The sequence below is a fragment of the Mytilus galloprovincialis genome, chromosome 2 (genome assembly GCF_965363235.1).
Source record: "Mytilus galloprovincialis chromosome 2, xbMytGall1.hap1.1, whole genome shotgun sequence".
NCBI classification, from domain to species: domain Eukaryota; kingdom Metazoa; phylum Mollusca; class Bivalvia; order Mytilida; family Mytilidae; genus Mytilus; species Mytilus galloprovincialis.
In genome coordinates this window covers 7646350-7673376 of record NC_134839.1, presented here as the reverse complement: position 1 = coordinate 7673376, position 27027 = coordinate 7646350, and the positions used below count along the sequence as shown (strand labels likewise).

The 27027-nt window shown below is 31.8% G+C and overlaps 2 protein-coding genes across 2 annotated transcripts in view; one reads left to right on the top strand and one right to left on the bottom strand.

Annotated features, from left to right (window-relative positions):
• The window catches only part of LOC143062798 (uncharacterized), a 528850-nt gene that overhangs the window by 488928 nt on the left and 12895 nt on the right, over nucleotides 1–27027 (bottom strand). The window lies entirely within an intron of this gene.
• On the top strand, nucleotides 277–7183 carry LOC143061977 (uncharacterized). Its single transcript, XM_076233833.1, has 3 exons — nucleotides 277–334; nucleotides 5796–5954; nucleotides 7023–7183. The coding sequence occupies exons 1-3, from the start codon at nucleotides 277–279 to the stop codon at nucleotides 7181–7183; spliced, it is 378 nt and encodes a 125-aa protein (XP_076089948.1).

Sequence of the window (27027 nt, the reverse complement as noted above, 5' to 3'; positions counted from 1 at the left end):
ATTTCTTGTAATGCTAATGTATTGTAAAATTAAACTATTAATACATGTAACGTGAGGTGTGATCAGACACGATTTACTTTACTTAACCAATTTTTTGTTATATAATTATAGGAATTTTACATTTTGATATGAATATGTTGTTGCTTTTTCAGTTAATCTAATTTTTAAGTATGTTTTGTTAATTCTTGCATAACATAAGTGACACATCTGCTAGACAAACTTCCTTGTATTTACTATATAAAGCAGCATCAACATGCAAGTCTTACCAATTACAAGATGAAGTCAATCCAGATGTTACTCACTGTCTTTGTGATTGCCGCTCTGTGCGGAATAGGTAACAGCGCTTTTGTTTTCATATTTCCTTTATTTATTGTTCTACGCTGTATATGTCTAATAAGAATGGGTTCAAAAAGTAAAAACCTTCGATAAAGGCCAATGATTTCAGTTAACGAATTTGGAAAAGTCGGTATAGAGTCAGTTCATTGTTCAATTTTACATTTACTGAAGTTTCATGATTTACTAATTTATAAAGTTTTGAATATTTTTTTTCATTATGTCGTCAATCATCACCGAAGAGAAATCTATTTTGTTTAGTTAACCATAAATTCAACTTTTATCCACAAGAAAATGCCTGTACCAAGTCAGGAACATAACAATTTGTATCCATTTGTTTGATGTGTTTGAGCTATTGATTTTGTAATTTGCAAATTATCTTTTCCTCGTAGTTTGGTATTTTTGTTATTTTACATTTTATTGTCGAAGTGCAAATTTGGTGCAAAGATATGGTACCGTTAATGTTATTGCAGAAAAAGTTATAACATGAATGTATGGTAGGTTGAGTCTATGTTGACTACTATACTCTTTCTAATAAGATTTTATAACATAAATACAAGCGGATTCAATTCTCACGGATTTAGTGCAAGTAAAACACAGCTTCTGACTAAAAATAAAAGAAGACAAAATACAAATTCATTTTTAAAGTTTGTGTTTTCTTTATCTTCCTCCATATATATATATATTCAAGTTTTATATTTATTTTGGTCAAATTTCTGCATTTCGGTGCATTTCGGTGTTGCGTCTCTGTTGTGTCGTAGTTCTCTTATATTTGATACGGTTCCCTCAGTTTTAGTTTGTAGCCCGGATTGTTTTTTTTTTCGATCGATTAGTGAATTTTGAAAAGCGGTATACTACTGTGGCCTTTATTTCTGCACTGTTTGGACAAATTGAAGAAAGGGTCAAAATTGAAAGAAATATATTTTAACAATTTCCAAACTTAAACAATACATACAGTATGTACAACGGACAAAATAAAGTGGTAGTCTGATGGTATGATCGATTTTTTTTACAGAAACTGATCACCCCTCACTCATTTTTTATTATAATTTAGTTAACTTTATTTTTTAATCAACAATAACAATAACAATATTTTTAAAAACAGGTATGACATTAATGTCAGATCATTTTTGACATTTTCAATAAAGTTATGAGTCCTCGATATGATATTTTTGCAAAACTCTTTTTGAGTAGTATAGTAATTCATTATCTTAAGGCTTCTACTGCTGGTGGAGTCTTAATTTCTAGAGGGTATCACCAGCCAAGTAGTCAGCACTTCTGTTCTGACAAAATTATTCTGGACATGGTCATATTTATAAATTAATTGTTTACAAAACTTTTGAACTTTTGAAATAAAAAGGTTTCTCTACCTCAGGAATATATTACATTTCTAAGTAGCAACATTCCAACCGCACCTGCATACGGGGTATATATTGTCGAGAATACCGCGAGAGTCAAGACGTCGCGTTTTACTGTTATGTATCTAGGGTTGACGTCAGTCTACGACGTCGCCTTAGCAGTTATGATAATGAAGTAAACGTCAAACTGTATGGTTGTATTGTTTTCTGTATACGATAATATAAGTTAGCCTCGACATTTATGGTGCCGTGACAAAAAGGAAAATGGACACAAAGATGAAAGCCATTCGTTCCGAACATAAAGGAGCAATTACAAGACTTTGGAATAATTTTGGAGACATACGAGAAACTTCAGAAATAAAAATTGAGGACGTCACAGCTATTTTAAATTCCGTGTTACAGAAAAAGAATATTCTTAAAGATCTAAATGATAAAATTGTGGACGCAAGCTCGGATGAAGACGTGGTGGATGAAATTCAACAAACAGATGAGTACATGTTCGATTTAGATTCAAAAATTCGTCAAATTAGAAAACTCATTAATCCCTCCTATTCGAAAAGTCATAATATACCCGTCAATACTACCGTTTTTCAAGCTAGTAACGTTACTCCCTCTGATACACCCATGCATACCTTAATTTCACCTACAGCAAATAGTGTACCCGCAAACGACTCTTCTCAATTGAACCCGCACGCCAATTGTTTCACGTCGACATCTCATGAACAATCGAATGCAGCCTCGTTTTATACAAGTAACCCCGCTATATCAGAGATTATTCCTACTACGAACCCGTCTATGCATATTCCAAGTTTACATTCGTCTTCTAGCACAAATAATCAGTACCACAAATTACCAAAGTTGAACATGCCTACTTTTAAAGGGAATATTCGAGATTGGCAATCCTTTTGGGATTCATATGAGACATCTATTCACACAAATTCAACACTCAGCGACGTACAGAAGTTTAACTACTTAAAGTCACTTCTACAGGGAGAAGCGTTTCAGACCATATCAGGTTTTGCTATGACAAACACTAACTACGGCAAAGCTATTTCGTTGTTACAAGAGAGGTATGGACAGATACATACTATAATATAAACATGCATGCAAGCTCTATTTGAGATTTTGCCGCCGATTTATACTTTAGTAAGCCTCCGCAATTATTATGACAAAACAGAAACTTACGTACGAGGTCTAGAGTCACTCGGACAGACTACAGACACTTATGGTTCACTACTGGTACCCGTTATTCTGAACAAGTTGCCCGCAGAAATACGCCAAAACCTAGCAAGACAACACGGACCGTCAAGTTGGAATTTGAAAGATTTGAGGAAGAGTATACTTAACGAAATTCAGATCATGGAGGCGGGACAAAATACAGGTACATATCTCGAGTCTTCAGAAAGTCACTTCACAACCGCATCTGCATGTACATTTCATTCAGGAATAGAATAACCGCGAATACACACAGCACACAACGCGAAAAGCCAACCCCGGAATATTACGGAGAGACCATGTGTTTTTTGTAAAGAGATACATGCACCCTACAAACTGTACCAATATTAGTGAAAACACAGCCCGAATGTCTATCGTAATTCGTTATAATTTATTTAACTGTTTAGGAAATCAACATGCTAATGTGTGTCAATCGAAACGAACGTGTCGACACTGCAACCAGAGACATCATTCCAGCTTATGTAGTGCCAGTAATAATGTTAACAGCGAAGGTTTAGCGTTCATTACAAGCAATACAAATAAACAGATTCAACCTACACCCGTCAATCTTATAAATGACACTGAAAACCAGGAAGATACTAAAGTTTTGCATTCATCGACACAGATTCGTACAAATGTGCTACTGAAAACGGCTGTAGCTCCTGTATGGTCAGGTAATATATCTATGGATACGAATGTTTTATTTGATGAGGGTGCACAAAGATCTTTTTTAACAGAGCATCTAGCGAAGAAATTGAATTTGAAAACTGAAGGGATTGAAGTTGTACACCTATCGGCATTTGGAGAGGACAACACGAGCACGAGAGAACTACGCACAACCACCGTATTTATCGAAACCGAAAATAGTCGTAAAATTCCGATTGAAGTCCTTATTGTTCCTACCATAGCAGTTCGAATTCATAATCATATGCGGTACGTTAACCGAAACATGGATTAATTGAAAGGATTAAGACTCGCTCATACAGTTACCAAAGACGATTATTTTGAGATATCATTACTTATTGGTGCCGACCACTATTGGGACTTTATCGAAGACAAAGTAATACGAGGGGATGGACTGATCGCGATGAAGTCAAAGCTTGGATACTTACTATCAGGACCCTTACAGCGGGGCAGGATACTTTCGTCTACGACATCGCGCATCTTAAACGTACTGGTTTCGAATAAATCAGAGGAATTTGGCTTAGAAGAAATTTCAAAGGAACAGACACGTTGCCAAAGTATCGAGAGAGTTGAGGAAGCAGAACCGACAGGGAAAATATCAAAAGATGGACTGAATGATACGTATCTATTGTGAACTGTTGTGACTTATTATGGACTGTTACGAAAATATTTGATTTATTGACTTACTTTCAAAAACCTATAACATGATACTATTTCATTGAAAGAAGGAACATGTACACAGGAAAAATGGACATACTGTGATTTGTGTATACGAAATAGACTCATTGGGATTTAACCGAAAGATAACTAATCTTGAAGCTTATGACTGTGCTAAAGTTTTAAGTTTAAGTTTTGAATTTGAGAGACAGTAACTTTTAATTCATTTTTTTTTCTTGATTGTAATTTAATTTTGATATTTACTTTTCGCCGCCCGGAGAATGTCGTGAATGCCGCGGGATTCAAGACGTCGCGTTTTACTGTTATGTATCTAGGGTTGACGTCAGTGTGCGACGTCGCCTTAGCAGTTATGATAATGAAGTAAACGTCAAACTGTATGGTTGTATTGTTTTCTGTATACGATAATATAAGTTAGCCTCGACATATATCTCCCAATTGATACGATATTCCCGTGCTTGCATTTCCTATCATGATTTTATTGATACAGGGTTGCTGCTCTCAAGGAAGCTATTAAACCAAGAGTTCCAAATGGTGAAGTTGAAATCATCCCTTCGTAAATTTTACGGACGCCATCATGACTTGGTTGACCGTTATGGAATAACCGTTTCACAAATGATATCGGATATGTTCCTTACGTCGTAACTACATTCCCCTTCCCTTTCATGAATGTGACCTACCGATTTAGACTATTTACTGGATTTGTTATCACATAAGAAACACGACGGGTGCCACATGTGGAGCAGGATCTGTTTACCCTTCCGGAGCACCTGAGATCAACCCTAGTTTTTTGGGGGGATCGTGTTGTTTATTCTTCAGTTTTCTATGTTGTGTCATGTGTGCTGTTTTTTGTTTGTCTTTTTCATTTTTACCCATGGCGTTGTCAGTTTGTTTTAGATTCATGAGTTTGACTGTCCCTTTGGTATCTTTCGTCCCTCTTTTTTTTAGCTTTATTTGGCAAAACATTTTAGAAATTTTAGTCCTCAATACTCTTCAACTTCGTACTTACTAGTTTCTTCGGCCTTTTAAACTTTTTTGGATTCGAGCGTCACTGATGAGTCTTTTGGAAACGAAATGCGCGTCTTGCGTTAATACAAAATTTAATCCTCGTATCTATAATGAGTTTATTTCTTTTTGATAAAATGACTTTTGGTATGCCATTCGTCGGGTTTTTTTTATATCATAATGTCTCCTTTCTATTTGTATACATGTACTATTACTTCTGTGACATAGTTAATCTTTAAATCATCATCTGAATCTTTCAATTTTTTTTTATTAATGACAGTTAAATTCTACGCGATGATATTGCAAAAGTTAAAGTCATCGGTTAAGGTATAATAGTGACAAACAGTACTTAAACGGCGGTTCAGGTTATTCAAATGTTGGATCCATGGTTGGTAGCGGTACAAAAGTTTGCACATTTAACATGTATTACTATAATATGCCTAGTGTCTGGGATAATATGTAAACCGTTTACTAATTTTTTCTTTATTTTCTTTTTAACAAATATCTTATGTTTCTTCTATACAGTTAAATCGTATAATAAATATGATTACAAAGTAAGAGGATACTGCACTAATGGGGATTGTCGATCAGGATACTTTTATTATGGCAACACTGGATATTGTCAATATGGCAGTAGGTCTTACAGATATAATTGTGCTTCTTATGCTGGATGTTGTCTTCCACGTGAGTATCTATAAACATGATTATAATTCAGCACTGTACTGTTAACAAAAAGCAATAACCTTTATATATACTACCGATATGCTTTTATTCAAGACCTTTTTCAACCTGAAGTAGAAAACTGTAATGGAATTCATTCTATGTTGGCTTTTCATTTTTTTACAAGTAATAACCAATGAATAATCAAGAATCTCTTTTTTTTTTTTTTTTTTTTTTTTTTTTTTTTGTGAATTTACCTTTTTTCAATGACGTTGATGTTCGAGTATAATCACCTTTATATTGATACTACAAGTAATTAAAAAAAAACTTAAAACTTGATGTACTGAGCACAGAGCTACTAGAATTTAAAAAAAAGACACACCACCAATAAAAGATAGTTCGATTACGTGAAGGATAGCCTCCATAACGAAAACATCTTCTAATTCATTTCAACGCGATAAACCGTGATAATAAAAGCATATGACTGTATTTGTTTGGGTCTACTCCTTACCACAAGAGGACAACGTAGCTTGAACTAAATTAGAAAAGCCAGCTATGCTATTCAAATAATAGCTGCCATGTAAACTATGTTGAGATACAAATAGTATTTTGTATGTAAGGTCTCTTAATCTAACTTACATTTTGCAACACCCTTCGAAACTTTGAACTATGTGTGGCCTTCCAATTATGATATCGGTGTATTTGATGAGTTTGTTTCAAATCATAAAATGTTACACAAATTTAAGTAAAACACGTATGCATTAACTTTGTATTTGTTTGTTTTATTCATACGACAATCAATAATTATTATTATTGTCTATTCTGTTGACTCGAGTTATATTGATATGTTCATAATTATAAATTAATCTAATATTTTTTTTATTCTAGCCTCACTGATGAGTCTTTTGTAGACGAAACACGCGTCTGGCGTAATAAAATGTTAATCCTGGTATCTATGATGAGTTTATTCATCCATCATATATATCTCATAATTCATATTTGATTTGAATTTAAGGTGTAAGCAACGATTGAGATTTTATTTTTGAGTTTTAAACAATAATATTTTTTAACTTTTAATTATTTGTCTCATAGGTAACCCATCCGGAAAATTCAGATATTACTGCACCAAGAGAAAGAACAGATGTCGTGGAGATTACTATTTCTATAACAACAAAGGCTACTATTATTATGGTAACAATGCCTACTACAATTGTCGTTCTTACAGGGGATGTTGTTTTCGTAAGAGTAAGTAGTAATATAAAAAAGGAGATGCGGTGATCGATAACGTCATTATAGTTGATAATGAAAGTTCCGAATGAACTTTCACAATGAAAAAAAAAAACATACTAACCTATAAAATGCCCCGACATCACAAAATGTGAAACAATTCAATCAAAACCAATTGACCTGATTTATGACAAGGTTATACACGTTCGATCCTCCATCTTATCTAGGCTTATAGTGTTACATTACAACTTATACTTGGTAGCTTATAATTTTAGCCAATCTTTTCAAAGGATGAGAAAAATCTTTGCTTTTACCAAGATCTTTGGAACTTGACTATGAGTATACAAACTTATTGTGGTTACAACCATATCATCATAGAGTTGCGTAGATATTCCGTTCTTAATTTTTAATTCAAATTATTTTCATTCAGTAAAATGCTGTCTAAGGACCTTTTTTCATTATTTCAGAAACGTTCTGCTCAACCCAGTTTTTAACATTTTTTATTCCATGTTTAATGTTTCACCAAAAAGTAATGAACCTTTTCGACTTGACTCTAAAAAAAAACTTACATTTTGTATTTTATCATACTCATTTAAAAATAATTGTTAATAAAAGTTTTAAAACCATATATAAAAAAAACGTATATGCATATTATAATTCAACCTCATAATCATGTTAATCCACGTTTTGATATGAAGAACAACTGACATTTTTGAACCTTTAAATAACTGGAATCTACTAATTAAATGTACTAAAAAGTCATTAGCAGCTTTCGTGTCTTGTGCACTGACACAATTAACGCGGGATAACAATTTCACGTGAGCGGTGCAATTCCAAAGGCATCGTGAAATTCATAAGTGGGCGAAAAACAAAATCCATGGCATTGTCTTTAACCGTAATGTTGTTTTGCTAAGCTACATTGTTTTCATGATCGATAATATTTAGTACATTCTGTGTTGAACGTGTAAATTATTTTTTCAGTTCAATACTGAGAGCAGTCCGTCGAAGAATCATCAAAACGTACAGTCGATATTTGATGATCGAGTTTTGTTTAGACAAATTGATTTGTCCGAACGTATACTAACTATTTTTAATTTTAATATATGAAGCAACAGCATCGATAAATTTCAAAAAAATATAATTTATTTTGTGCTTCTTTTCAATTAAATAAAGAAATATTCATTAAACTAACAGCATTTGTCACGTTGTTTGTTATTTACTGCCACTGAATGTCTCGAAAAAACTAAGATGTAAACCTATCAGACAAAGTTTACAATAGAAATTACACTTATTTTTATGTAACTTAGACCGGGTGTATGTGTATAGTAAATGAGACACAAGCCCAACAAAACACAAACCAAGAAATCTAAATAACATCATAAGGCGTTATGGACAGTTTTAAAACAATAAACGTATTTGTGAGTCTTTAGACGTAAATGAGTTATATAGAAATTATCAAATATCTATTACCAAGGTCAGGCATATCGGTCGTTAAACTTTGAAGTCAGATTTGTGTACTTGTACATGTTGTAATCAAACATCAACCAATCATAAGGCTGGATTTCATGTTTCGAACAAGATTCCAAAGGTATGCGCACTGATTCAAGTTGAATTACAAAATCAAATGCTCAAACACATCAAACGAAAGAGTAACAACTGTCATATTCCTGACTTAGTATAGACATATTTTTTCTGTAGCCAATGGTGGATTAAACATGGTTTTATAGTTGATAAACCTCTACGTTGTATGACAGTCGAAAACAATTCCTCTATATTGACAACGATTTAAAAAAAACAAAGGGACATAATAGCTAAAATTATCAATACTTGGGACGCAGCAGTCAACGTAGTGTAATTATCTTAATCTTTATCACTACAACAACAAGCAAATATGTCATCAAAGACGAACAAAAATGAATTTTAAAGAAGCACATTAGTAAAAACGAACAAAATACAAGAATTTACCTTGGAACAACACAACAATGACGGGCTAAACAGTAAAAGTAATAATTTACAAAGAAAAAACAAATATTTTAACACGTTATTAAGATGAAAAACAACGTCAGTACCTAGAATCTAATATGAGGAAGGCGCTACCTTTAATGCCAGCTTGATACTAAGACTATACTATATCCTATATATTGATTGGTTGTTGGTTGTTTAACGTCCAGTGGCAAATAGTTCATGCATTTTCAGGACGAATGTCCTAGGCTACATTAACATATAGTTTTTGTATAAAATAAAATGATAAGTTCAGATTGAAAATGTTTAGGGAATGATCATTGAACTTCAAAAGGCAGGAGGGAATTATGGCATTTTTCCTAAAAAATATATTCTTATTCCCAAATTGATGAAAAAAAATCTGTTCAAGCAGAGGACAAAAAAAAATATTTTGAATCCAGATCTTCACCAAAATTGATTTTATCTTTTAAGAATTGAATGCTTTTTTGTAAATTTATTGGGGTGTAAAAGCGTTGACCGAAGTACATTTTGTATGAAGCGCGGAAGCGCTTCATTCTAAAAATGTACGCATGGTCAACGCTTTTACAACCCTATAAAGTTACAAAAAGAAGCATTCAATACTTATAATTACATTTTTTAGCTATGATCATGAAAACACGAATTTTATATATTTTATTATTTAATTCACCTGTGCACTTTATTGTTGGAGCACGTGTTATCATGAATGAAAAGTTGTATTGAGCAATGCAACCGCTTACGGAATAACACGTGATGTGCAGTTAGCCAATCAGAATAAAATATTATAATGAAACATACATCTAATGTAATTATTCAGAAATGCAAACTAAATTTAACTTTTATATATCTAAAAATATTTAAAACTTATGACTCAAACAAAAAAACATTCGTATTCCTGATCAGTGACGGATCCAGCCATTTTAAAAAGGGGAGGGGTTCCCAACCCAGAGTAAAGGGGGGTTCCAACTATATGCTCCCATTCAAATGCATTGATCGTCCAATAAAAAGGGGGGTTCCAACCCCCCGACCCCCCCCCCCTGGATCCGCCACTGCTGATCATCTTCAGTTTGTTAGTTCTACATCAATTTCATGTCCTAATTCAGATTCAGTTTTATGACATTTCTTGCATATTTTTTTTTTGTTAGCTCACTTTTCAAGTTTTTATATGACAGCAAAATAAATTGAGAATGGAAATGGGGAAATACAAGCATGTTAAAAATTTGCTTTCGAGTAATGCTTAATCATGCCATAGTTGTTTTCAAGAAGACACGTTTGGTTTCAAGACAATAACTTTAGTATAATTGAATGGATCTCCATGAAATTGTACTAGAAGGTTCAATACACAATAGAAAGATTAGAATTGATTTTGGGGTTATGGTATAACATTTTTGGGGTATTTTTTTTATCAAAATTTTGTGTTTTTCTTTAAAAATTTACCATATTTACATGGATTATACTCATCTAGTATATATAGATGCAAAAAATACTGATTTGGCAGGAAGTGCACACAAAATAGGATGTTTTAATTATTTTATCTGTAATTTGTGCATTTTTCCTATGATGTGTACTTCTTCATAATGTCGACATGAGTATCATGATAAAGAAAATATATTTGGTAAGTATATTCACAATTGACATGCGCCAGTGCGAGGCAAAAGGATCTTCTTTCCCTTTAATTCCCAAAATTGCACAGGACTTTTTTTCTCACAGAAACGCATGAGTTATTTGATAAATAAAACACTTGTCATTGTTTAAAACTTTCAGTAATAAAAATTAAGTTTAGCCTTTTTGAATGTTTCACTGATTGTGTGAAAATTTTAACAGAAAATGTACAAAACACTAGTCTTGATGAAATTGCAGCAGCATTATCTGCAGAATTATTGATAACTTTTCTCACTATATATTCACAAGGATATAACTAACATATTGTTCATGCTATTCTGATCTGAGTTTTTATTCATACATATACTGGCATGGCTAGTGCTGTTCCAAGTTGTCTTCTTTTTCTGTTTCTTTTGAAGTATTTGTTTAACCTGTTCAGTCACTATAAAGGGTAACAATTCTTATTTAGATGCAACACATAAATAGTGACCGAAAAGGTACCGCTTTCACATGAGAGAAGCTAGGAAAAAAATAAATGTACACATTTTCAATATTTTTGTAGGACTTAATACTATCAATATCATATGAAATTAAGGAGATATGTAGTTAGAGACTTCTGCTGAATAGAAATGTTTGGGTTCACTTGATACCTGTTTTCAAATTAGTCCATATGAAGTTTGAAGGGTCCCAAATTAAAATATGTTTGATTTCAACTTGATTGACTTGATATGACAAATTGACATAAAAAAAAAATTGGGGTGTTTCTTATATGCTAAATATACATTATACATCTGTGGTCATATCAGGCTGTGCATGGCGAAGCATTTTATTGCCTTTAGGTTTGTATATTTTTTATTTTTGTCATGAAAATAAATTTGCAGTTCTGTTGTGAAGTTTCTAACATGAGAGTTACCCAAATTGCACCTATATTATCAGTTTTTTTCACCAACTTTTTTTTTATGAACCAGACAAAAGTTTATTCTATGCTTATTTTTTTAGACTATCCTTCTTTACAATATAGTTACACCAATTTAATTTTGAGTCCATGCAGTCATAGAAAAATGGGTTTGAACTGACCTCCAAACAATCCATGATTCTGTAATGAGGACAGTACCCAAATTCCATACATCATTACATGTTATTTCAAATCCGTAAAACTGGAATATAAACAGGTGTTTTGTTTTATTTCTTCAAATATTTCGAACAATTTGACATTATTCCATGCTTCAACTTTTATTTTTTGAAGAAAATGATGCTGGCAACAAATTTAATTTGCTCATTTTAAAAAGATGATCATAATTAAATAACTGCACATGGTGAAAGAAAACTTGTAAGATTTCCACAGCTTTTTTTTGTTGAATAGGTGCAATTTTGGTTACTAAGTGCAGTTTTGGTACTGTGATGTTATATAACGATAAGTGTGTATTGCTAAATAGGTTGAAATGTGAACCTGATATTGTGATAAAGTACTCTGTAGAGTGAAAATATTTTTGATCAGGTTTAAACTGATGCATAAAATATACAGGTGACTGTTGCAGCTTGAATTTTTTAGGATGTAGCCTACAAGGCCACATACATGACATACTCCCAAGTAACATGCCCTGTACATGTATATATATACCTATCAAAGTCATGGTATTATCATGGGTTTTCATATGAACTCCATCGTCCCATAAAATCCTTTTTAGGACAATATGCATGATATGGGAGCATACAATATATACAGTTAAATTGTTTGTGCTTAAATGTACTAGCCAGACTCAAGTCTCCAAGTCTCCTTTTATTATTAAACTTAGAGAGAGAAAACAAAACAGTTTCCATCTCCTGGGACTGTATCTGATAAAGTGATCTATGAGACATAATCAGTGAACAGATTTGTTGAGAGTTTGCCAAAGCCTGAAAGGCAGTCATGAAAATAAATGTGTAGCTGTGAAGTTGCTAACATGAGAGTACCCAAATTGCACCTTTATTGTCAGTTTTTTCACTAACTTTTTTTAAGAACCAGACAGATTGTGAATTATTGGGGGGGTGCTCGGGGGGGGGGGCGTAATTAAAGTTTTGAATTAGTCTGTGGGCTTACATGACTTACCGTGATCACATTCAACAGTATAACCAACGTCATAATTTTATCACTGTTCTTTGATGTGGGGAATTATGTGGCAGATGAACATTAGTTCTCTCAGGAAGATTAGTTTTAACTAATGGGATCATCCTCTTGAAATAAAGATTATTTATTTATTTATTTTTATTTATTTAAGTAGTCATGGTCAACCAGTGCACCGGAGTTTACCCCACATGCCGCATGGCTATTATAAAAAAATCCCGAAATGTATTGCTTGCAGAGTTTTTTTTCTGTGTTCCCATGGTTGGACGGAACTTTTGCGCTAAATATGTTATCATCAATTATTATTTTGTGAGTTTTAAATGAAGTACCTGTGATTACTAAGGAACTTTGTTTTGACCTCACTGATAATGGAAAATGAAGCAGACGAAACATGACGTCCAAACTTCAGTAATTTCCGTGGTACAATAAAATTTAAATTAACTTCACAAGTTACCAAAATTTCTGAATTCTTGTTTTTGTAAACAAATACAAATTCATGTCGTATTTCACGTAGAAATCATTCCTATCTGTCCGGTTTTCTCAAGTTCGCGTTGAAACGTTAAATTCGGCAGCCATTAAAAAAAATAATCGTACGAGATTTAACGAGAGTGACGAAACTTTTCAGATGGGTCTTGTAGAGAGAGTTATCGTTCTTTATTCCAAAACGATGCTTCTACCATAAGTGCCAGCTAAAGCTGGCATATAAGTAGAGACCACCGTGTATTATTTGTGAAGTTGATACAGAATATTTGTCAACAAGGTCTTGCTCTTTTCTGGTGAACTTATTTTTAGAAAAAGGACGAGACTTTCTCTGACATACCTTTGCTACTCAGACACTAGTGACGTTTTACTAAGTATGAGTAGCAGCTGCAAGCTCTTGGATACTGAATGTGATGGGAAATGTATATCCAATATGCAGCTGAAGTTGGTATATTGCTACTATGGTGGAGGAAATTTATTATTTCAAATTAAGCTCGTTTCATTTGTCAGAGATTCTGGTACTACTATGACCGCTTATGTCAAATTCGAGGTATAAGTCTAAAAATGTTTCTAGTTTCTAGTTCTGGAGTTATATTAATGGGACCTAATCAGAAAAGTTTGGATTTATAATGGAAAGAAAATCATCAAAATATATCTGAAAGTGAAATTAAATGATTTGGTTACTTTGATCTTCTTGTTTTTGACAAGTGTCTGGAGAAACTCCGACTCAAATGGAAAAAGGAAGAAGAATTGATCAGTAAGGCGTAAAATATCGAAACCTCTACCTTGTATGGCAGTCGAATACGCATCATTGTAAATATAACGAAATTTGATAAGACTGTCGTCAAAGTGAGAGGGTTAGCGCTATAAAGTCAGGTTTAATCCACCATTTTTATACATTTGAAAATGCCTGTACCAAGTCAGGAATATGACAGTTCTTGTCAATTCATTTTTGATGCGTTATGTTATTTGATTTTGCCATGTGATTATGGACTTTCCGAATTGATTTTCCTCTAAGTTCAGTATTTTTGTGATTTCACTTTTTAGAAGAGATGATGATTTGAAATACTCAAAATTGATAATCACTGAACTATTACGCTCAATTGTTTTAATGTATGATGTTGAAAAGCAGATTTGTTGTTATCTTCAACATGTTCAAAGAGTAAATTTTTTATATATGTTTATCAACATTTTTATAAAATGATTATATGTGGGTTAACAGATGCCGCAAATGAGAAAGTTCAATATGCTTTACACGTTTAAGAATTAAAAACCCTTTATATCTTATCTAATACATTATAATAGGTATTTAGGTTTTCACCAGATTGCATGTACTTACAACATTACTTTTTAGGACGAAAAAAATAGTACAAGATATACAAATCGTTACCTAAATTATGCTGAAGTCAAAGCTAAAGGATAAGATGAAAAGTTAACATAATTAAAAGGGGGAAATCGATTCTTTTCAGCCCTTATTCAATTCAAAATACCCTTATTTTTCAATACCAGACAAACAGTCCAGTTTTTGGAAGCCGATTTTGTTTTTGGGGCACATTTTTTCTAAATTAAATATTTGAACATTGAAATTAAAAATGCGGACTCTATGAATATAGAAGGATAAAACGTTGTTTTTCCTTTGAGCTGAATTGTATTTTAACAATATAGCATACATACTGAATTGCGTATATATGCGTATATATAATTCGTCATAACATCAGCACAAAAATGTTAGATCTGTTAATATTCTTTAGCAAATTTGTTTGTTCTTTTTCTCTCGCCGGAATTCGAACTCGTGCTACTGAAATATCGTGTCACCAAATCGCCTTGCACTTTACCTGACGCGCTAAACCACTCGACTACCTAGGCTCTACAAGAATAAAGCTTTCGGTGACCGGAAGTTACCTTTCATCGTCAGTTTTAATCTAGCGTCGTAACACAGTTCATGATACATAAGGCATGAAGATGTAATTGTTACAAATCAGCTGAGTTTTCTATTGTAATGTAAGATGCAGTCATATTTTATAATATGTTTAGACGAATAATATATAAGGAAAGTATTTTTAGCCTTGTATCACCATCACAGATGGATAAAATATGTCAAAGAGTCGTCACTGGTTCAGACGTACTTATAATATTAATATTTCGGTGATTGCATCTTACATTAATTTGTGGGATCCTTTACAATATATAATTCAACTGATTTGTAACAACTCATCTAGAGCGATGGACACAGTGCAAGCAGTGTTGTCTAAATATCCCAATAACTTGAGTTCGAATCTAAGCGAGAAAAAAAAAACAAAGATTAGCTTTCGCAAATTTGCAGATTCAACATTTTCCATATATGTCACACGACGAAACGAGGCGTGTCGTTTCAGGTTTCCGCCTTGTAAACAGTAAGTGGTAATCAAGCCCATGTTTTGACACTATGCAGCTGGCTAATTTTGCAAAAGGAGATACCTTGAAATACATGTTATATGAGGAGGAAACCCTACCAGGCAGAAACCGAGTCGTGCTTGACCACTAGCGTTGGGAGGTTATAGGAATTAAAGTTGATTTATTTATGGTTAATTGACAAGTCAAATTTCAATTTTGATTGTCTTTGATATGTTGATGAATTGTTATTGATTAATGCATTATTTTGCAATTATAAACACTTTTGGAGTCTAATGCCAATTTAAACACGTTTAAGCTGTTGAAAAATAGTGCTCATTTTGCAAGCTGCTTGGGATATTTCAATGACCAATAGATTTAAACACATTGTGATTCGGAGACTATATCACGTACACATATGTGTTGGGTTCTTTAATGCAGTTTTTTTTTGTCAAGTTTTTTTCCGACTCTTCAACTTTGTATTTGTTTGGCTTTATAAATATTTTGATATGAGTGTCACTGATGAGTCTTATGTAGACGAAACTATTTGCTAATTGTGCCTATTTGGAACTGTGTCCATAGCTATAAGAGATCATTGAATAAAATATAATTCCTCGTTTAAAAAATAATCTGAATGAAAAGGGGATTTCCAAGTCAGGGTAAATCTGACAAGTTAATTTGCAGTTGAAATTTCGGTCCCAAACCAAGAATCCAAACTGTCGATAAGTGACTTATTACATAACTAAATCTCTTATCTCTTTATCTGAAATCGTAAATCTAATTATAATGTGTTGTGATTAAATTTAGGTTTGCATGGTCTATTTTCAGAATACGTGAGGCCTTATCTATATATGAACAATGCATAATCTAAAACTCACCAGGTACCTATATATCTAGTAGAGTATAATTGCTTCAGAGGATGTGTGTGGTTTCAGATAACGGGGGTGTACTTTTCATGGTTTGCATGAACATGGTCATGTTATGATCATACTTAATTATGAAGTTAACTGGTATACATGACTTGTCAATACTCGCTTAAATATGGGTTCTTAAGTGAAAAAAAACCAAAGCATATTCAATATATCTGCACATGAAATTAATGACGTTGGCACGTCATGTAATACCTACTTAAGTTTTGTATACATAAAAATCATATGAACACCATTAAAAGTGAGTGAACAGAATCAGTACACATTGGAATACCAAATACCAAATTATACACTAAATATGTTGTACTGTTATACCACTGTCCAAGGTTAGGGGAGGGTTGGGACCCCGCCACATTCTGTATATATTTATGTGACTGTCCCAAATTTTGTCTCTTGTGGAGAGTTGTCTCATTGACAATCATACCACATCTTCTTTTTTATATACACATGATGTCAATAATTTCTTCAATTTTGAAACAACATAAGCAGATAAGTTAGGAAAAAGTGTTCGAAAGTTTTGACAGCAAAAAGTGTATAATTACATTGGGAACTAAAGATACACTGACCATAATTTAAATAGGGAAAGTTGCGACTCCAAATTCCGCATCTTCGTGAGTGATTTAGTTTTTTTCATATGATAATGGGTTATTTTGACAATATGAAAGCCTTGTGATGATTATAGATATTTGGCGATCTCTGTTAAATTGATAAACCATTTGGCTTAAAACTTGGCTTACTGTATTGGAATCGGTACTGAAGATCATATGTTGCCATCGAGTTTTCTAGTTTCTTGTTTTGTGTGTTTGCCGTCTCATCTATTTTACATAAACACCATCCTTTTACTTATATTAAACAAAACTTGATTTTTGTGGTAAATTTTGCCTGACAGGTTTACATTTGTAAATTTGTAAACCTACAGATGCAGTTTTAAAAATAACATCTACCGAACACATCTTTCTTAATTCATTTATTTGAAACTATCCTTAAATGTCGACGGCACATTTTGGTCATCTCTTGTCCAAAATGCTTTTACTGAATTTTCAACCTTTAGTACTCTGAAAGATTAAAATAAACATTATTATATCTTTGCAACGAATGAAAGAGCTTTTAAAGTATATGGGTAAATTTAAATTCATTTGTTTTTATTTTTCTATTTCAATTTTCCACTAAAAATGAATCTTTCTATATGTAAATATAAGGAGTTTATTAGCTAAGTTTTTTAATTTTTTAAGATATCATGAATTTATATGACAATATTTAAATATGCTTCATATAGACCAAGTAATCAAAAAAAAAACAAAACAAAAGAAAAGAATACTAAAATGTGCTAAGCACAATAACGGGAACAGCGTGTTAATTGCTGTTTATCAAATGAAAATCGTAGTGATAACTTGTAATGAGTTATTTGTTAATATCGACAATATCGTTGTCATGTTATCAAGACATCCTAACACACTGTTTATCAAGACATCCCAACACAGTGTTTATCAAGACATCCCAACACAGTGTTTATCAAGGTTGTTTAAAAAAAAAACACACAACAGCGTTGCACAATTGAAAAGAATGCGGAATAATATTTAAAAGAAAAAGAAAAATCTAAAGAATATCAAGGATTGAGAAATTTATCATTCTAAAATATGCTTTTACATATTGGAATACATACTCAGCGTAAAATACGTTAACAATTCAAAAGTTTAGAGAACACGAGACACATCTAAATATGTTTAAGATAACTTGGTAAATGAATTGAATATATAAACATTTATTCTAGTTTTGAAGACTATAAAAGGTCAAGATACCTAGGAAAACAGATAAATGACTATCCTCTATGAGTATTTCTCATTGTTGAAGGCCTAACAATTGTCTATAATTAATCACAGTATCTTCAATTGAAATTTTAGGGATAATTGTCTCATTTGCAATCATACAACATCTCATTATTTTTAATTTAGATATTACTGAATTATTGATTCATTTGTTAACATTCTGATCAGTATTCATAGTTAATCAATTTACTACATTTATGAACGTTTCGACATTTTAAACCTATTCGAAAGATATGTTGCGAACCTTTTATAACAAGATTGCTACTGTATTGTCATGAATACCAGTTTAAGACCACTGCACTGAAGTTCCATACACATTTCATTTAAATGATAAAGTTAATAAGACCTACTGTTTCATCGATGACATTTTTGTTTGAAGTCATCCCTAATTTTTATCAAATAGCAGAAACCTTTCTAAGGAAACTCGCTTGAAATTCAATAATAACAGCAGTAATTCTCTCTTAATTTTCTACATTTGAATATGTTTGTTTAATACGGCAAAATCTAAAACTTAAAGAGAGAACACACTATATTCGTTCCCTATTGTTAATTTTGGAATTATTTGGACGGTGATAATCGTATAATGTGATGTAACACCATAGTCATTGTCCCAGAGAATATGGAGGATTTGTGCGCTGACAAACATGTTTAACCCCTCCACATTCTTAAAGTGTCTGTTCAAAGTCAGAAGCTAAATATTTAATGGTTGTCACCTGTTGCTGTCTTTTATATCTATTTTCGTTAAATGTTTTGTCATAACTCAGGCTGATGGTTTTCTAGTTTGAATTGTTACACATTTTTATGATGCCAGGGTATTCCATAGCTGACTTTACTGTATGGTTTCTCAATATTAAGGTTTATTTAGTATCGATTACGTCGACTGTTTTTTAGACGCAGGTAAATATACATTTCCTTATCTTATATTATTACTTACCACGACGAATACAACATCCCTTGTAATAAAGACAATCGGAGTAGTTTTTGTAATCATAAAGATAGTAGCCGTAGTTATTATAAAAATAGTATTGTTTAGGACATCCGTATTTATTGGTGCAGTAAGGCTTCAATTGTCCGTCTGGGTAACCTATCAGAAAAATAAAATTGTAAAAGATTACTGTTTAATATTCACAAAAAAACCAAAATAATTTCTTAAGCCTTTAGTACAAAATATGAATTATGAGATACATGTGATGGATAAATAAAATCAAAACATACATATGTTTATTCACATTTGTACAAATGTTTGATCAAATAGATAAAACAGTCTCATCATTGACAAACAAACAACAAACAAATATTTTGTTTGCCAATCACGGCGCCCAAAACTAGCAGAATAATTACAATAGAATTTTCAAACACATAATAAAGTATAGGTTAAACAAAGTAAATAATATGATTGATTTTGATTTAATTGTTTAATATTAAATATCAAAGTAAACGAAGTAAGCAATTTATAATAATACAAATATATAATATGACCCTTCGTCTGTAATCTAGACCCTTTATTGGACAGCACACCTTATAGTATACTAATAATTTATTAATTATAAAAGAAAGAAACTAATGTAAATGCATATATGATCATACATATCATTCTATAACTTTATATAGAGAAATCTAATTTAATATTGTATTCCTGTTTATATTTAAAACCACTAATAATTGACAAGTTACTATAAAAATGTTTTTATCTTCATTTCCCATTAGCCAAATAAAAAGAGATTTGTTATCAAGTTTTGAAATATTTTTATTTTTAATAAATATTTTGCATAGAAATGCATTTCTAACATTATCCAAAGTTTGACATGTTAAAAGAAAATGCATATCATCTTCTATTTCCTCTTTACAGAGTTTGCATATTCAATTTTCTAGTTTAATATTAAAGTAACGACCTTTTTTCTTTGCAAGTTTATGAGCTCCAATTCTAAATCTTTCAAAACACCTTTAAATATATTGTAATTTCGATAAGTATAGCTCAAAATTAAAATTTGGTTTGAATAATCAATAAGTTATTAGTTCATAGATATCAGGACGCCTGTTTCGTCCTGAAAGGAATTATCAGTGACCTAAATTGATCCACACTACGTTTTCTACTTGATGTAATTATTTCGCTAATTCGTTTAAATATATATTTTCAAGGTTCACAGTTTTTATCACTTTGAAATGAGAGAAAGGACATTTTGGTTATGAAATTAATCACGTTCGACGTCGGACACGTCTTAATTGATATTGTGTCAAGCATCTGTTTTTTTTTTTACTTCAAGTAACATGCTCTTCTGCAGTATTTATAATAGGTATTGCTATTATTAAACAGTTGATGTAAAGAAATGTGTATACTAACGCGGAAGGCAGCATCCGCGATGAGATTTGCAATTATACTTGTATACTTCCGCCTTATCGCCATATCTACAATACCCACTGTTGTCATAATAATCATATCCTGTTTGACAATCCGTATTAGTGCAATATCCCTTTCCATAGTCAGTACCTTTAGAAGTAACTACAAGAAATAATTCAAGACATGTTTAAATAATATATGAATTGAAAATAAATTTCAGAAGAAAAACAATATTCATCCTTCCCACAAACCTCAGTTGTGCAATAATTACACTTTGAAATTTGCAAATGTTTGTATTGCTTCTTACCTTGAGGAAAACAAATGAGTCTCCTGGACAACCATATGAGTACTTCTTGTCATAAGATACCCTTTGCAGCTACTAAACTTACCAACATCCTACCTGTGCGAAGCATTCCGATTGACAATCGTCACTGATAAGATCTAGCAAATACTATGATTATGACAAATATATGATTATGACAAATATATGAGTATATCAAACAAGAAGAGAGATAGTATTTATCCACACACAAAAACAGACAAATGGCATACCAAGTCTTATAAACACATAGGAAACTGAACATTTAAAAGGGATGCGAATAATACCTGACGGCCATTCAGACTGTTAAGCCAAAACTAACATGCCAACGCCATGGATAAAAAGAAAAAGACTAACAGACAAATGATAGAATATATAAATTAAATATTGTGATTGACATCAGCGTTTCTAAAAGAACAAGCAATTTCTGCATAAATATTTGGGAACCACAAAAGTGAAAGTTATACAAATAATAATTCTTTATCCATGGCACGCCATAACAATCCTTGTCTAAATTTTTGCTAAGTAACAATCAATTGGTTGTTGATTAGCGATACATATTCCAAAACAACAATGGACACCTTACATTAATATTGCCTTATATCCGTTTCGTTTCTACAGCATATTTAATGAACATCCACCTCTGTCATACATTGAACATCACTTTTCAGATATATTTAGGATTTCGAGTTGATTTTGTCTGTGTTCTTCTGAAGGACGATACTAGTGTACATAGACATTTTTGTGTATTACAAACTACAGACGACTTCGAATATTTCAATACTATTGCACGAGAAAAACAACCTTAATGTGTGCGATTTAAAAAGTAAAAATCACAAAAAAAACCAAAATCCGAGAAAATTCAAAACGAAAAGCTCCTAATCAAATGGCAAAATCAAATGCTCAAACACCAAACAAATGGATAACAACTGTCATATCCCTGACTCGGTACATGCATTTTATTATGTAGAAAATGATGGTTTGAACCTGGTTTCATGGCTAGACAAATAATTGAAACCAATAAATTATTTAGAACTGCAGATTCCCATTTCGTGAGTGTCAGTAGCTCAACATTCACTCATTAGATCATATTTTGTTATTGTTAAAGATACATTTCGAAGAGGTTACGGGGAGAAGTTGGAAGGCACCAAAATATTTTTACCTTGTGTATACCAACACTTCCTACTACTAATTATGAGTATAGTACATTTCGATAGTAATTCTTTGGACTCTGCTTTTTAGTTTTTCATGCTTCTTTTGTTACTTGTTCTGATGTTTGATAACATTAATCCATCAGTAATATTGAGCATTTGAAGCAGATTTACATGCAATATCAATTTTCTTTTTTATAATTGTGTATCTAACTATTTCATTTATATGTGTGGATTCTTATATATAGGAAGATGTGGTATGAGTGCCAATGAGACAACTGTCGATTTAGATTTGTGTATGTTAATGAATATTCTTTAATTTTAGTGGAATATTTGCTGATTAATACTTTGAATCAAATTGAAGGAAGATTAGTTATAATTTCCAAGAACAAACTAAAGAACTGTTCTCTAACATTTAACACAGACTAAAAATGTATTTTGAAATAAATATGCTAAGCAGGTGTATTCTGAAGTAAAAGATATGTGACTAAACATACTGTGCTTTCAATCAAATTATATATTGAGAAAAAAAAATCTGTCTTTAATGATACGTTAATAAGGCTTGTGTGAGGTTATTCTTTAATTACAGTTTCTATTATCGCATTGTTACATTTTGGACTGTTTTCTTGTGATGATGAATCCTTATTTTATATCTAGTACAAGTATGCAGATTATGGACGTATACATTCAAAGATCTTGATATAAAATGGATTGCCACCAAAATTATAATCATTAGTCGTATTACCATGATTACTGTATGCAAAATTATGAAACTTTAACAAAATTGGAAATTAAACAAAAAAATCTAAATATTGAACATTTTTTCCTTGTCAAGTTTTTTGATTCGTTTATTGAAATCGTTCTCTCTTGTTAAAGACAATAACAATCAAAACCAAGGAGTAAACAAAGACTCACAAAATTAAAGGACATTTACATCAACAGTTATAAATAATAAATAAGAAACAACATGAACTCCACTAAAAACCGGGATTGAAATCAGGTGCTCCGGAAGGGTAAGCATTTCCTGCACCGTATACGGCACCCGTCGTGTTATTTCTTTGTTCAGTTCGGTAATGATGGAAGGTTATTATGACTGAGGAAGAATATCAGATATGATTTCTGACACCCTTTTGTCATAATGGCCAATCAGCTCATGATGGCGACGTAAAATTTCTTGAGTGATGACCTTAATTTGATTGATTCATAGCCCTGTCTTAGCAACTTTTGAGAAAGCAGTATTCCTCGTTCATCAAAATCAACGTACTTTGAGCTAGCTCTAGAGTAACTTATCAATTGAGACACAAATATTCCATATGCTGGTGCTGCTGGGATGTTGCTACACAGAAATGGAAAGTTGACTATAGGAAAATTAACATCATCGCGTTTGTCATAAATTTGGGTATACAACCTACCATCAGTAGCCATTTCGAGAAAAAGGTCTAAATATTAAGCAGATTTATCTGTATCGGTAGTATCTTTAATTTCAAGTTTACTTGGATATATTAAATGTAAGTGATCACTGAATCTATTATTATTAAGAGACAGTACATCATCAGTATACCGAAAGGTGAAATTAAAAGACTGGGCTTATTTCTTTTCTCCCTTCTGTACAAGCCCTTGGATACATTCTGCTTCATAGGAATACAAAAACAAATCTGCTAGTAGATTTGAAGTTAAAAGAAATATTCATATAATACTCCATCACAAACATGAAAAACTACTGGACAAAAAGATAAAGAAAATGGGAAAAACAAAAGAGCTCTTACCTTTTCCGCAAAGAGCGGCGATCAAAAAGACAGCGAGTATCATCTGGATTGACATCATTTTGCAAATGGTTGAACATGCATGTTCATGCCGCTTTATATAGTAAAGAAAGTCGGTTATTTTGACAGATGTGTGACTTACTTTTCTTCATTCGTTTATTGTTAGTATATACCTTGAGTCTAGACACCATTTTTCAGTATACAAATTTCGAAACAGGGTAATATTATATAACATGTATTAGTAATGATATTTTACAAAACATTAAAAATATAATCAATATTTATTATGTAATAAGTCTGCATATAATGTACTAATAAAGCTGTACTTTCTGCACTCATGGAAATATGATAACTAAGAGATAAAACGTGGCATTCCGGTAGGAATCTAAAACCAATGCATCATCAATATGTACTGGGAAAGTTCTTTAACTCGTTGATATCAATTTTCGTGTTTTCAGTTAAAGTTACATATTCATGGATTTTTAAATTCGTGGATTTTAGTTTTCTTAAGAAAAAACAAATTAAGTGCAGATCTGAAGCCACCAGAAACGGAGATCACGACTATATTGTATAAAGTTTTCTCATTTCTGAATGCCGCATGATGACCTATCATTGTTCACATCCGTTTCATTTGAGCCCATTACATAGCTAGCTCATTAGCAATCATAAGACAATCGTAGTTGTGTATTAATGGGGATTTAAAGGCCGACATATTGAGAATCCAATTTTCTATTGTTGAAGATCGTATATCGATCTCTCTCGTCTTGTTAATTTCTGTGTCTTTGGGATGCTTCCTCATTGTCATACAAGGGAGAGGTTTTATTTGATAGAAAACCAGGTTTAATCCATTAGTATCTACATATACATGATATATAGCAAAATTTCTGTACCAAAAGAGGAATATGAAAGTTGTTTTCCATTCGTTCGATGAGTTTGAGCTTTTTAGTTTGTCATTTGTTAAGGAACTCTTTCCTGTTTTGAATTTTCCTTGATTTTTTTTTTTATTTTAATGTTTCTTCCTACAGCCAAAGAAATAAAACTTATTTATTTCTAGGCTGCCAAGGTTCTGTTTAAAATTACTTTGATCGTTGAATGTGTAAGATAAATGTAATTTTTCAGATAATGACTGGGGAAACTCTTTAACACTTCAAAATTCAATAACTGATTCACCAGATCTGTCATTGTTTACTATCATTTGTTGACGGGGTTATCTATTCTTAACTTAATGAAAATGTGCCATCTTGAATTTGTCGATGAGTAATATTTAAAAAAAAAAAAGATTTTTTGTTCTCTTCACAGTTTAATTTATTATTTCTATACATTAATCCACATTTTGATAATGTGATTATATGTAGTACAGCAGATGCCGCAAAACAAATTTCATTGTGGCGAATGAGAAAGTTATCCGTTTTTAGAATTTAAAAAGCCCTTTAAATACATTATATAATAGACAATAATTGCTATTATTTTTTTCACAAAATTGCATTTACTGACATTACTTTCTTGTACGGAAAAGCACTACATATTAAAACCCAAAGATAATGATTTCCTTTTCAATAAATATCTTATCAATACAAGACATACATATCTATCTTTTTTTATTATACTTCATTCAAAGCTAAACAATAATTCAGTAGTTCTTTTGAACCTCTCACTTCACTAAACAAGAAATCTATGTCAATTAAACGAAAACACACGTCTTTTCAGCCTTTTTCAAAGCAAAATATCTGGTTTTCTCAAATCCAGATGACTTATCCATTTTTTTTAGGTTGAATCTTTTTATGTTTTGGGGGAAATTTTTTTTTTTAATAAATATGTTGTTTGAATAGTTTTCGTTTTTTTTTGGTTCTGAAATGAGACGTAATGTTGGTACTAATAAAAATGAACGAAACTGTAATTTTTGGGGTTATTTAATAGTTACAGAGGATGAATGTATTTCTGATTTGTAGAACATGTACTGATTTACGTAAACTATTTATTGAAATATTAAAATAGTAGAAACAGTACGAGACATACAGACAGTCGCATTTAACCTCTAGCATTAAGATATTACAGGATTTAAAAGGTTTTCTAAATGTATCATTGACCAGTTCAACTTCAATTTTGAACGTCTTTGATCTGTTGACGCAATGTAAATTTTGAATACAAAATTTTGCCCTGTGTTACCGCATAGAGCTAATTGGAACACCTGCCTTTAATTTCTATTACAGTTAACACAGACAATTCATGTAAATATCTGAATATGATACATTTAAGATGTAAGTTACGAAAACTGACAAGTTCGATAATTGTTACGGAGATTGTTTAACATGTTTCGGTGTTGGTTGGAGAGTAAAAAGACTAAGATAGATGTTGATATTCGTTTTTTTTTTGTATTTGATCATTTCAATATTATATGCTACTTGTCTGAAAAATCACTTACACGATAATTATGAAAGCTAGGCGTGCATTTCTTGTACATAAGACTCATTAGTGACGCACGTTTTTTCTACCTAAAGAGGCACTAGTTAAGAGATATATGAAAAATCTAAAGTATGATTGGTATTTTTTCAAGCATTCATGAAAGTGAAATAATAATTCGTATTTAGCCGCCACTATGGTTCATTTTTTTCAAATTAAGCTAACAAACATTATTGAGGAATTATTTACTCGCAAGTAAATAATTTGACGTCATTGAATCCGTATACATGTAAATTTTAATTTATCCCCTTAGCTAGAGATCGATAACGCATGAATTGGGCGTGTTCGGTTATTTATAGGAAAAGAATGTCAACATTCAAAATAAAACAGAGGTAAATTATTTGATTGACTAATTCGATACACAATAAAATAAATATTTTTATCGATGATATGAAATTAAACATACCTTGAAAAAAGGCACGAGTTTGCTTACAACTTGTATCAATAGTTAAGTTAATGTCGCTTATATGGCCATCGGAGGTCTTCGGAGGTAAACTCAATAGAAAAGTAGATGGCGTCAAGATTTAAATACACACGAAACGGAGCTA